Source organism: Phyllobates terribilis, unplaced genomic scaffold (assembly GCF_046119375.1).
Source record: "Phyllobates terribilis strain yellow unplaced genomic scaffold, ASM4611937v1 Scaffold_2__4_contigs__length_985480577, whole genome shotgun sequence".
Classification (NCBI taxonomy): domain Eukaryota; kingdom Metazoa; phylum Chordata; class Amphibia; order Anura; family Dendrobatidae; genus Phyllobates; species Phyllobates terribilis.
The window spans coordinates 531996403-532009296 of NW_027362762.1; the positions used below are offsets into that span (position 1 = coordinate 531996403).

Consider the following 12894-nt stretch of genomic DNA (forward strand, 5'->3'; position numbering starts at 1 on the left):
CTCACCTTCCTGGTAGCTCTTCTCTAAAATTGCTCCAGTTTTTCAATGGCTTTTTTAATGTGGTGCCCACAACTAGACACAGTATTCCAGATGAGGCCTGACCAAGGAGGAGTAGAGGGGGATAATTACTTCACGTGATGTAGACTCTATGCTTCTCTTAATACATCCCAGAACTGTGTTTGTCTTTTTTGCTGCTGCATCACACTGTTGACTCATGTACAGTCTGTGATCTATGAGTCTTTTTCACACCTGCTGTTGCTTAGTTCTATTCTTCCCATTCTGTAGATGTTATTTTCGTTTTTCTTGCCCTGTTAAATACCATTCTATTAGTCGCTGCCCATTGTGCAAGCTAATCTAGATCCCTCTGAATCTTTTCTCTGCCTTCTCTAGTGTTAGCTATCCCTCCCAGCTTTGCATTGTCTGCAAATTGGATTAGTTTACTTTCAGTTCCCTTATCTAGATCATTTATAAAAATGTTGAACAGCACTGGGGCCAAGACAGAGCCTTATGATACCCCACTTGAAACCTTCTTCCAAATAGAGGTGCAACCATTTTTTACCACTCTTTTTTACCACTCTTTGGTTATTTTTTTCAATAAGGATAGTATGAGATACTTTATTAAATACTTTGCTGAAGTATATATATGGCTCCCCTTCCTGTTATATGCGGCCCCATCCCCATCCCCATCCTGGTATGTATGGAGGGGTGCCATGCATACAAGGATGGGGATGGGGCCACATATAACAGGAAGGGGGGGCCATATATACCAGGATGGGGTATATTAGAACAGAATTGGGGGACGCAGCCCCCCCCCCATAACAGTGCATCATGACTACATTTTTTGTTTCAATTTTTTTTCTATTTTCCACCTCTAAAACCTAGGTGCGTCTTATAGCCTGGTGCGTCTTATAGTCCAAAAAATACGGTACATACATGCTGTTTAATAATTTATTAAATAATATTTCCTGGTATAGAATTAAGGCTCACTAGCCTGTAATTTCCTGGCTCCATCTTCTTTCCTTGTTTGAAGATAGGGCCAACATTTGCCCTTCTCCAATCTTCTGGGAATTCTCCTGTTCTCCAGGAATTTTCAAAGATTCTGGCTCATGGTTCTGCAATTTCCTTTGCTATCTCTTTCAGTACCCTAGCATGTAATTCATCTGGAGATTTAAATTCATTTAAATTAGCTAAGTGTTCCCTCACTATCTCTCTGTTTATAGATAATGTGAATTCTTTTATTCCTTCGATAACACAGTGAAGATCAGTTGATCTTACATTTGCTTTCTTAGAGAACACAGATGCAAAACAGGAATTTAAAAGTTCAGCCTTCTCAACATCATTTTTGACCACGTCATCCTTTTAATTTGAATGAGCCCTAACTGTTATAACATGAACATGAATTTAAAGGGTTGTCCAGACTTGGGATAAAAGTGACATGCGCACGCTGTCACGATTCCCCAGCATTTCCAGTGCTGGTGGCAATTTGCATACATACAATTAGGTGCTGCTGACTAGTTTCCTCCAGCTTCTCTCAATTAACTTTTATTGACTCACGTCTATCCAATGACATCTAGTTAGCATGTGACTGTATTTAAATTGATGCTCGCATCGAAAATATCGGGGAATCCTGTCTGTGAGCCACCGTATGCTGTCACGTTTCAGTAGTCTGCAGTCACATCAGCATTTGAAACTGCACCATACCCAGCGATGCAGCCAACATTAAACAGCCAGCAGCTGCCTGTAACAGCAGTGAAAGGAGATAACTCTGATCACTGTTTAACCATTTAAATGCCACAGTCACTGACAGTAACATTTATATATGCTCCTATCAATCCACTGGACTGAGATCGCTAGGTGCCAAAAGTCTGTCCTGGCAGCTGGGGAAAATGTGACTGCGCTTCATAGCATATGTAATTTTTATCTGTATATTACAATACAAAGGTAAGTAATGGAGTGTATGGAATAAGATGATCACGGGTTCAAATCCTTTAAGGGACTAAAAAATAAAGTAAAAAATGAAAAATACATTTAAAAAATATATAAAAATTAAAAAAATACTTTTCCTCCATTAAAAAAACAACAAATAAGCATAATTGGTATCACTGTGTCTATAAAAATCTAATCTGTTGAAATAAAAATATAATCTGAATGGATAGCGTCATGCAGAGAAAAAAATGGAAACTCTTGTTTTGTCATTACACTTCCATAATAATTAAAAAAAGAACAATTCAGATCATCATATTTAACACAGATTGGCATCAATAAAAACTCCAGCTCATCACACAAAAAACAAGTCATCAAATATCTACATCAACAGAAAAACAAATATGTTACGAGTCTCAGAAAATGGTGACACAAACCAATTTTTTTTGTTTTGCGAATTTCAAATTTTTTACCATTTAAAGTATAGCTGTCATTTGTATTATTATTATTATTTCTTAATATATGATAGGCTTGACACATAATCGGTGGGGAGAAAGGTATGATAGCTGTGTTCTACACTAGTAATAAAAAAGTATATAATATGTTTAGATAACTTTGTTGCAGTATGGAGTGTGGGGGGTTGGTGGGGGCAGACTTTTGCACATGGGCCCCCTGAAGTCTGTGTCTGCCCCTGGGTCCTTACATATCGATGTGTACTTCACTTCTTTCAAATGCAAAGTGGGATACTTCACAATATGATGCCTTCCTAAAAAAAAAATATGAATTCATGCTAGATATTTGGTGTAATAGTATGTTCTGGGGTTTTCCTTTTGTCCTTTTGCAGAAATCGAAAACTATGTATTCAAAGGTCCTCCTGCCTCCTCAACGCAAGATGTCTATGGATGAAAGTAAAACAAACAGGGAGATATACAAAGTACAAAAGAACATGTATAGTATAACACCAAAAAAAAACACCGCTTCTTGTGAAGGTCAGTTATGCCATGTAACAATGTATGTTTTTGTTCAATGTGCTGCAAATAGAAAAAATACTCTACTTGTGACTTTCAGAGCCAACAGGATATGCTACCATAACAAGTGAAGACTGCCATCTCACGTACTTTCAAATCTTGGCCTGCAAAAATTTAGAAGAATAAAGCCATAAAACAATACATCTTATATCCTTAAATACACTGTGTGCAGAATTATTAGACAAGTTGTATTTTAGAGGATTATTTTTATTATTGATCAACAACTATGTTCTCAATCAACCCAAAAGACTCATAAATATCCAAGCTTAATATTTTTGGAAGTTGGAGTGTTTTTTTTTTACATTTGGCTATCTTAGGAGGATATCTGTTTGTGCAGGTAACTATTACTGTGCAGAATTATTAGGCAACTTAATAAAAACCAAGTAGAATCCCATGTCACTTGTTTATTTTCACCAGGTAAACCAATATCAGTGCACAAAATTTAGAAATAAACATTTTTGAAAGGCAAAAGCAAAAAAATTAGTGATCAATATTGCCACCTTTCTTTATGATGACACTCAACAGCCTTCCATCCATAGATTCTGTCAGTTGCTTGATCTGTTTTCGATCAACATTGCGTGCAGCAGCCACCACAGCCTCCCAGACACTGTTCCGAGAGGTGTACTGTTTTCCCTCCCTGTAGATCTCACATTTTATGATGGACGACAGGTTCTCTATGGGGTTCAGATCAGGTGAACAAGGGGGCCATGTCATTATTTTTTTTTCTTTTAGACCTTTACTGGCCAGCCACGCTGTGGAGTAGTTGGATGCATGTGATGGAGCATTGTCCTGCATGAAAATCATGTTTTTCTTGAACGATACCGATTTCTTCCTGTACCACTGCTTGAAGAAGTTGTCTTCCAGAAACTGGCAGTAGGTCTGGGAGTTGAGCTTCACTCCATCCTTAACCCGAAAAGGTACCATAAGTTCATCTTTGATGATACCAGCACATACCAGTACCCCACCTCCACCTTGCTGGCATCTGAGTCGAAGTCGAGCTCTCTGCCCTTTACTGATCCAGCCTCTGGCCCATCCATCTGGCCCATCAAGAGACACTCTCATTTCATCAGTCCATAAAACCTTTGAAAAATCAGTCTTAAGATATTTCTTGGCCCATTCTTGACGTTTTATCTTATGTTTCTTGTTCAAAGGTGGTCGTTTTTCAGCCTTCCTTACCTTGGCCATGTCGCTGAGTATCGCACACCTTGTGCTTTTTGATACTCCAGTAACGTTGCAGCTCTGAAATATGGCAAAACTGGTGGCGAATGGCATCTTGGCTGCTTCACGCTTGATTTTCCTCAATTCATGGGAAGTTATTTTGCGCCTTTTTTGGCCAACACGCTTCTTGCGATACTGTTGGCTATTTGCCATGAAACGCTTGATTGTTCAGTGATCACGCTTCAAAAGTTTGGAAATTTCAAGACTGCTGCATCCCTCTGCAAGACATCTCACAATTTTGGACTTTTCAGAGCCCGTCAAATCTCTCTTCTGACCCATTTTGCCAAAGGAAAGGAAGTTGCCTAATAATTAAGCACACCTTATATAGGGTGTTGATGTCATTAGTCAACACCCCTCCTCATTACAGAGATGCACATCACCAGATTTACTTAATTGGTAGTTGGCTCTCAAGTCTATGCAACTTGGAGTAGGACAACATGTATAAAAAGTATCATGTGATCAAAATACTCATTTGCCTAATAATTCTGCACACAGTGTATTAAAAAAGTATGTTCAAGGAGACCTGCACACTAAAAGCATTATCTAAAATTGTGGCACATAGCAACATCAACAGAGACACCCCTCTATGCTACAGTGTTATGTCTAACCTGAGCTATCCATTGTTTCACAGCAACTTGTGATGCCTGTCAAACCATAGATGCAGTCATAAATAGTTTACATAATTTCTCTTAACAGAGGGCCTTTTCTATTATGACGGCTGATTTATCTGGCTGCCTAATCCAGTTGGAAGAAAGCTCTCTGTAGTGTTTACAAGCATCATTGTAACAATGTAACTTAGCTGTCAGCTTCCTGCCCACGGCGCTACAACCATTTGTTAGGCAGTGGTCAGTTACCCCAAATACTGGTGCATTTATGAACTGCCACTACTGCCTGGATGGAATACATACTTGGTGAAATTATGCCATCCTTTTCCTGAGCACTGGTCGTACATATTCCCACACTTGACCTATGATTAGAAATTGTCATTAACCCTTTCACCCCCAAGTCCGTTATCACCATCCTGACCTGGCCAAATTTCACAATTCTGACCGGTGTCACTTTATGTAGTAATTAGTGATGAGCGAATAGTACGGTATTCGGGTTAATCGTTATTAGGAGAGTATTTGTGTACTCGCCTCGCTATATTCGGATATCCTGCCCTGCAGTTTTGGTGCCTCCTTTGCAAACCACTAAACATGCTAGGATTCTTAACCAATCACAGTGACTCGCCCCCTGGGCCTTGGGGCACCCGGAACCAGGCTTCAGTGCAATGATGGGGGTAGTAGTGGCAACCCGATCCCGTGGCTCAGGGTGGTCAGACCAAATGCTGTGGCAGTCTATTTGTAGAGTTATGAATGTCCGACTACGCCACCCGTGGATTGCGGTCAGGGATGACCGCCGCTGCAAGGCAGACCGCTGAGACTGATGTTGGTGTGCAGCACAGGGGTCGGATAACTCCCCACGGGAAGAGTGTAGCCTCAGGGCAGCATATGTGAATGCTGGGGGTGATAGTGCAGGCCGCAATAATAAGAGTTCTGAGTCCGCTTCAAACAGTCCAGGGTCTTTATTGTTGGTATTACTAATGACCCAACAGGAGTACTGGGTAGGAATGGGCCTGGGTGTCTGAGAGCATTCGGGCGAGCCCCACTGGTCAGGGTGAGTGTGAAGGCCTACCGTTCTCTCTCTGCCCTTGCTGACTATCCCCCTTTTCGTGGTGTAATAGCCCACGTCCCTGAGCTGGCCGTGTACTTTGCCTGTATGGCTTGTGACTTGGGCCTTAGGTACCTGTTGCTTCTCCGTGCTGTACTGGTCCCTCTGTGTGGCGGAGTCTCCAGGCTTCTTAGGCCAAGGGACCTGAAATCCCTTGCGGGTTGGTTCTCTGCTGCCGGGCTTGCAACCCTGACAGCCTCGGACCCCAATGTCCGGTAGTGATTCTCTCAGCCAGGACTGGCTCTCGTCGCCTCTGTCCCTGGCTCGCAGCTTCTCCACTGCCTCACGGACTCCTTGGCTACAGCTCAACTGTCCCTCCTCTCTGGGACTAGTCTCAGTCCTGAGCTAGGTCGTCCAGTTCTCCCTAACCCTGCCCTCAGTACCAGCTTTTATAGGGGCAGCCAGCTCCCCCTACTGGCCTGGGACAGGAGGTGCTGTATGCTAATTGTCCCTGACCAGGGAACCTCCCTCCTGCTCTCAGACACAGCCTTTAATATTTGTGGCATCCAAGCCTGGGGTGACACAACAGTAATGCCGCAGACATCTTGGTTGTGGCATCACTGTGATTGGCTGGCCGCCCAGCGTCATAGGGTCTATTTAAGCCCTGCCGACACCATTTTCAGCACATTGCGTCCGGAGCCTCCATTCTACAAGCATAGGGAGAGATCGCTGAGCTGCTAGTGACGCGTCCCCAGGGCAGTGGGGTACTCGGGGCTGGGCCCCTTGTGGAGAAGGGATATGTCACAGCGGTGGCGGCCCGGTCCGTGGCCCAGGGCGGTCAACAAAAAGGGGAAGGAAAATATTTATATGGGATATGTAGTTTTTAGGAAGTGTTCGTGACGCCCCCTGTGGTTTCTGGTAATAGGTACCAGCGCTGCTTCAGACCTCTGGGGCGGTTGGTAGGGCAGCTGGGTTGGAACGGCTCCCCACCAGGTGGAGCAGGCCCCAGGGCAGTGTAGGAATAGAAGATGGTGATGCGGGGGCTTGTGGTGCAGGAGAGATGGCGCAGCAGAAATAACTGACGGAGGCAGCGGAGTGCAGTCATCCGAGTTTACTCACAGTTCTGTTCAAGTTCCTCAGGTACACTGTACGGGTGTCAGCCTCCCGCATCGCGCTGCATCTACCAGATAAGGGGTCCAGCACTTTCTAAAGTATATCAGGAGTGCTTGACAGAACCCCGCTTTCCTTATGTTCCTTACTAGACTGACTTCCCGCACTGGGTCTTCTCCCTCCTGCCCTGCGCTTCCCCACACTCAGTCCCGATCGGGTGCTCTGAAGTCCCTCTGGGCAACCTGGAGTTCCCGGACCTACTTGATGCCCTTCACGGTGACTAGGGTGAGGCTGTGGCAACTGCACCATGGAAGTGCAGAAGCCTCCGGTTTTCCAGCCGAGACCTGGAGTAACACGGCTGGTCCAGGGACCGGTACCCTTCTTGCGGCCTGATCCCTCTGACACTTGGCAGACTCGGGCGTACGGGTGCCGTCCTGCACTCACCGTACCCCCTGGGATCCTTTATGACAACGGAGCCTTTCTCCTCTGCTCCCCTCCTGGGCCTTTATTACTAGGCCCCTTTCTGGAGCAGAGCTCCTGTAGAGACTCGGCTCCCCTCCTCTCCTTTCACTGAATCACACTCACTCTCTGTCCTGCCACCCTAAGATGGCTTCCCTTTATATACCTCCTATCATGGTATTCCCCTACTCTACATCTTCCACCCACACCCACTACTGGTTCCCCCTCTCTTTGGTTCCCCCCACTCCAGCCAGGGACAGGGCTTAGCAGAAACACAGTGCATCTTGCCCTTCCAGCCGGCCTGGAGTAGTGTAGTGTTGAATGTGTGGGTTGAGGTTCCGGGCAGCACTCCTTCCTTACCTGAGAGAAGGAGACACCACACCTCTGGGTGAGGTGCAGTACCTCTGTGGCGACTGAACCCTCAGGGGCCCCACACTAGGGATAGTGTTTAGGCCACTTGATCAAACAAAAGCCCTTGTAAGGGCTACCTGCATTGTGTACTAGTTCAGTGTTTAAAGGAGCCGCTCACTAGCTCCATAATACCACCAAAAAATAGCTCTTTTCAGAGCTGAAGACTCACAACAAAGTCAGAGTACAGGGGAGAGTTTGTGTATTAGCTAGGGAGAGGTTAAAGTGTTCTTCCAGTGTCCATCTTACAACAGCTCTTGTCAGAGGCAAAGCAATATTTTTCCTGCACACACAGAATTAGCATTGTGTGCTGCCTTTTTTTTTTTAGCACTGGTCTACTTTCCCCACTATTTTGGGGTGTCAGCCTGCCTTCTGTCCATATTAGTGTACGTAAAAAATCATTGAGTGCCCTGCACAAAGCAGTAGTCCACACATTTCCTACTGCCTGCTACAAAGCAAGCACCAGGCCATTTTAACCACCATTTTGGGGTGTCAGTCTGCCTTCTGTCCATATTAGTCTACGTAAAAAATCATTGAGTGCCCTGCACAAAGCAGTAGTCCAAACATTTCCTACTGCCTGCTACAAAGCAAGCACCAGGCCATTTTAACCCTATTTTGAAAGCCACCATCCCAAGGACCATCAATCACAAATAGTAGTTAGACTGGAGTAGGAATACTGTCCTGGTTTGTCCACTGCACAATCTGCGTAGGGTTTGCACAAATTAGCCCTATGGGCTGAGTCATGGTTGACGCAGGAAGGAAATGGGTTCTTATGGGAAAGGGGTGACGTTAACAGCAGTAGCATGAATCTGCATTTTTGGTGAATTTAGGTTGGCTTGCTCTCATCTGGAGGGATTACAAACTGTGGAGATATCCAGTCCTTGTTGAATTTAATCAGAGTAAGTCTGTCTGCATTTTCCGTGGAGAGGCGTGTGCGCCTATCAGTGATGATTGCCCCAGCGGAACTGAGAATACGCTCAGACACCACACTAGCAGCCGGGCCGGCCAGCACCTTCAAGGCATATAAGGAGAGGTCAGGGCAAGTGTTCAGCTTAGACAGCCAATAATTAAAGGGAACTGAAGCGTCAGAAAGGACACACGTATGGTCACTTAAGTACCCCTTGACCATGTACTGCAACTTATCCCTCCTTGACATTGTTACCGGCACAGATAGCCTTTACTATTGTGCTGGTCTATTGAAAATTGCCCAATTTGTGCACATTTTCCCCCACCTCTGTTGGAGCTGGTGTTCTTGTCTCTCCCCATTATCCCTTGGTGTTGAAAAGAGCCGGTACCTCTGCCATCAGCATTGTCTCAGGGTGATGTTTTCAGCAACTGATCTACAACGGCCCTCTTGAACAATTCAATTGTAAAACTCTTTGTTGACTCCAAAAGGAGAGAAGAAAATTTCTCCTTGTACCGTGGATCGAGAAAGGTGACCAACCAGTATAGGTCGCTCTTGTCACCTGCACCTTAAAAACATCTACAGAATCCGACCTTTTCTCACCTTTGAAACTGCTAAAACTCTTACTGTCGCTCTTATTCACTCTCGTCTGTTCTACTGCAACTCTCTTCTGATCGGTCTCCCTCTTACCAAACTTTCTTCACTTCAATCCGTCCTGAATGCGGCAGCCAGAGTCGTATTTCTGTCCAGCCGCTTCACCGATGCCTCCATCTTGTGCCAGCCATTACACTGGTTGCCCATTTGCTATGGGGTCCAATATAAACTCATCACTCTCACCCACAAAGCTCTCCACAGTTCTGCACCTCCTTATATCTCCTCACTCATCTCTGTGTATCGCCCTAAACGTACCCTCTGTTCTACAAATGACCTAAGACTAATGACGCACCCCCAGGGCCGTGGGGTACTCGGCAACCGGGCCTATGGATGCTGGGGGGAGGGGGAGGGGATATGTCACAGTGGCTGGCCCGGTCCGTGGCCCAGGGCGGTCAACAAAAAGGGGATTGTTTATATGGGTTTTGTAGTTTGATCGTGACGCCACCTGTGGTTTCTGGTAATTTGTACCAGCGCTGCTGCAGACCTCTGAGGCAGTGTATAGGTCAGCTGGGATGGAACGGCTCCCCACAGGTGGAGCGGGCCTCAGGGCAGTGTAGAATTTGATGGTGGGTGGTGATGCTTGGGCTTGTAGTGCAGTCGGGATGGCGCAGCTGAAATAACTGACGGAGGCAGTGGAGTGCAGTCATCCGAGTTTTATTCACAGTTCTTGTTCAAGGTTCTCAGGTACACTGTACGGGTGTCCGCCTCCGCGTCGCACTGCGTCTACCAGACCAGGGGTTCAGCACTTTCTCAGATATATCAGGAGTGCTTGACGGAACCCCGCATTCTTTATGTTCCTTACTAGACCGACTTCTCACGCTGGGTCTTCTCCCTCCTGCCCTGTGCTTCCCCACACTCAGCCCCGATCGGGTGCTCTGAAGTCCCTCTGGGCAACCTGGAGTTACCAGACCTACTTGATGCCCTTCACGGTGACTAGGGTGAGACTGTGGCAACTGCACCATGGAAGTGCAAAAGCCTCCGTTTTTCCAGCCGAGACCTGGAGTAACACGGCTGGTCCAGGGGCTGGTGCCCTTCTTGCGGCCTGATCCCTCTGACATCTGGCAGATTCGGGGCGTACAGGTGCCTTCCTGAGCTCACCGTACCCTCTGGGATCCCTTCTCTAAAGCGGAGCCTTTCTCCTCCTGGGCCTCTATTACTAGGCCACACTTGTGGAACAGAGCTCCTAACGAGACTCTGCTCCCTGACTGACTGTCCTCACTGACTTGACCTGCCACCCTAAGATGGCTTCCCTTTAAATACCTCCTACAATGGTGCTCCCCTACTCTACATCCTCCACCCACACCCACTACTGGTTCCCCCTCTCTTTGGTTCCCCCCACTTCAGCCAGGGACAGGGCTCAGCAGGAGACTCAGTGCATCTTGCCCTTCCAGCCAGCCTGGAGCAATGTAGTGTTGAATGTGGGTGTTGGGGTTCCGGACAGCACTCCCTCCTCACCTGAGAGAAGGAGGCACCACACCTCTGGGTGAGGTGCAATACCTCTGTGGCGACTGAACCCTCAGGGGCACCACACTAACATCCCCTATAATCCGAACCTCGCACCTCCGTCTCCAAGACTTCTCTCGTGCTGCACCAGTTCTCTGGAATGCTCTACCCCAGATGATCTGACTGATGCCTAACCACCACATTTTCAAACGCGCTTTAAAAGCCCATCTCTTTAAACAAGCCTACCACCTCAACTACTCAGTAAACTAACTTTCCCCTGTTCCGTCCTTCTAAATATTACACTTGGTTCCAAATTATTATGCAAATAATATTTTCTCAGATTTTCCCAAATTACCTATATGAATTGCAGTCATTGTAATTTTCCAGTCAAATAACTATTAGAGTACAATTGAAAGGTTTTTGTACAAACTGCCTATGATAACAGTATATTTTTAAAAAAATAAAAGCTCAAACTGCACTCAAAATGCATGTTCCAAATTATTATGCACAGCAGAGTTTTCAACCTTTTCATTTTAATAAAGAACAAAAAAATGGTCATTTTTGAAATTATAAGCATTCGCAGGTTATTACAAACTGAAATCAAACAGTTTTCAACTCAAAACTTTATTCTAGGTGATGTTACATTTGCACATAGGACCCCTTGTTCGAAAGGAGCTTCTGAACTCTCTCGTCCATTGAATTTGTCAGGTTTTGGATGGTTTCTGCTTTTATTGTTTTGCATGAGGACAGAATACCCTCCCAGAGCTGTTGCTTAGATGTGAACTGCCTCCCGCCATCATAGACACTCCTTTTGATGATGCTCCAGAGGTTCACAATGGGGTTGAGGTCAGGGGAGCATGGGTGCCACACCATAAGTTTGTCCCCTTTTATGCCCATAGCAGCCAGAGATGCAGATGTGTTATGTGCAGCATGAGACGGGGCATTATCATGCATGAAATGATCTCGAAGGTCCAGATGGATGGAGTGGAGGATGGCTGGTTGATGGACACCCCATGCAAGTACGGCTACGGCGCTAACAAGGAGGAGGTGGAGTAATGTTTTGGGCTGGAATCATGGGGAGAGAGATTGTCGGCCCTTTAGGATCCCTGAAGGGGTAAAGATGAACTCCATAATGTATGTTGAGTTTCTCAAACAGCACTTCCTTCCATGGTTCAAGAAGAACCATGCATTCCGCAGCAAGATCATTTTCATGCATGATAATGCCCCGTCTCATGCTGCACATAACACATCTGCATCTCTGGCTGCTATGGGCATAAAAGGGGACAAACTTACGGTGTGGCACCCATGCTCCCCGGACTTCAACCCCATTGTGAACCTCTGGAGCATCATCAAAAGGAGTGTCTATGATGGCGGGAGGCAGTTCACATCTAAGCAACAGCTCTGGGAGGGTATTCTGTCCTCATGCAAAACAATTAAAGCAGAAACCATCCAAAACCTGACAAATTCAATGGATGAGAGAGTTCAGAAGCTCCTTTCGAACAAGCGGTCCTATGTGCAAATGTAACATCACCTAGAATAAAGTTTTGAGTTGAAAACTGTTTGATTTCAATTTGTAATAACCTGCTAATGCTTATAATTTCAAAAATGACCATTTTTTTGTTCTTTATTAAAATGAAAAGGTTGAAAACTCTGCTGTGCATAATAATTTGGAACATGTATTTTGAGTGCAGTTTGAGTTTTTTATTTTTTTAAAAATATACTGTTATCATAGGCAGTTTGTACAAAAACCTTTCAATTGTACTCTAATAGTTATTTGACTGGAAAATTACAATGACTGCAATTCATATAGGTAATTTGGGAAAATCTGAGAAAATATTATTTGCATAATAATTTGGAACACAGTGTATTCTGAATCTGCACCCTACTATTCATCTGTCTCCACACCCTCCATGCACACGATAACTACACTCTTGATTCTTGATTATTGCACTTAAACATACTGGCTGATGACCGGATCATGCAGTCTTATATGAAAATCCCAACTTATTATAATTGCCAGACCTGAAATAACAAGCTCTTTTCACCTATTGTGTCCACCCATTGCCTTGTTGAATGTAAGCTTGCAAGCAGGGACCT

At 45.2% G+C, this 12894-nt stretch overlaps 1 protein-coding gene across 1 annotated transcript in view; it reads left to right on the top strand.

Moving 5' to 3' along the window:
* The window catches only part of THEMIS2 (thymocyte selection associated family member 2), a 226625-nt gene that overhangs the window by 200722 nt on the left and 13009 nt on the right, over positions 1-12894 (top strand). The window contains exon 5 of the mRNA XM_073666154.1: positions 2768-2912. Coding sequence (XP_073522255.1) covers positions 2768-2912 — 145 coding nt within the window. The remainder of the gene's footprint in view (positions 1-2767; positions 2913-12894) is intronic.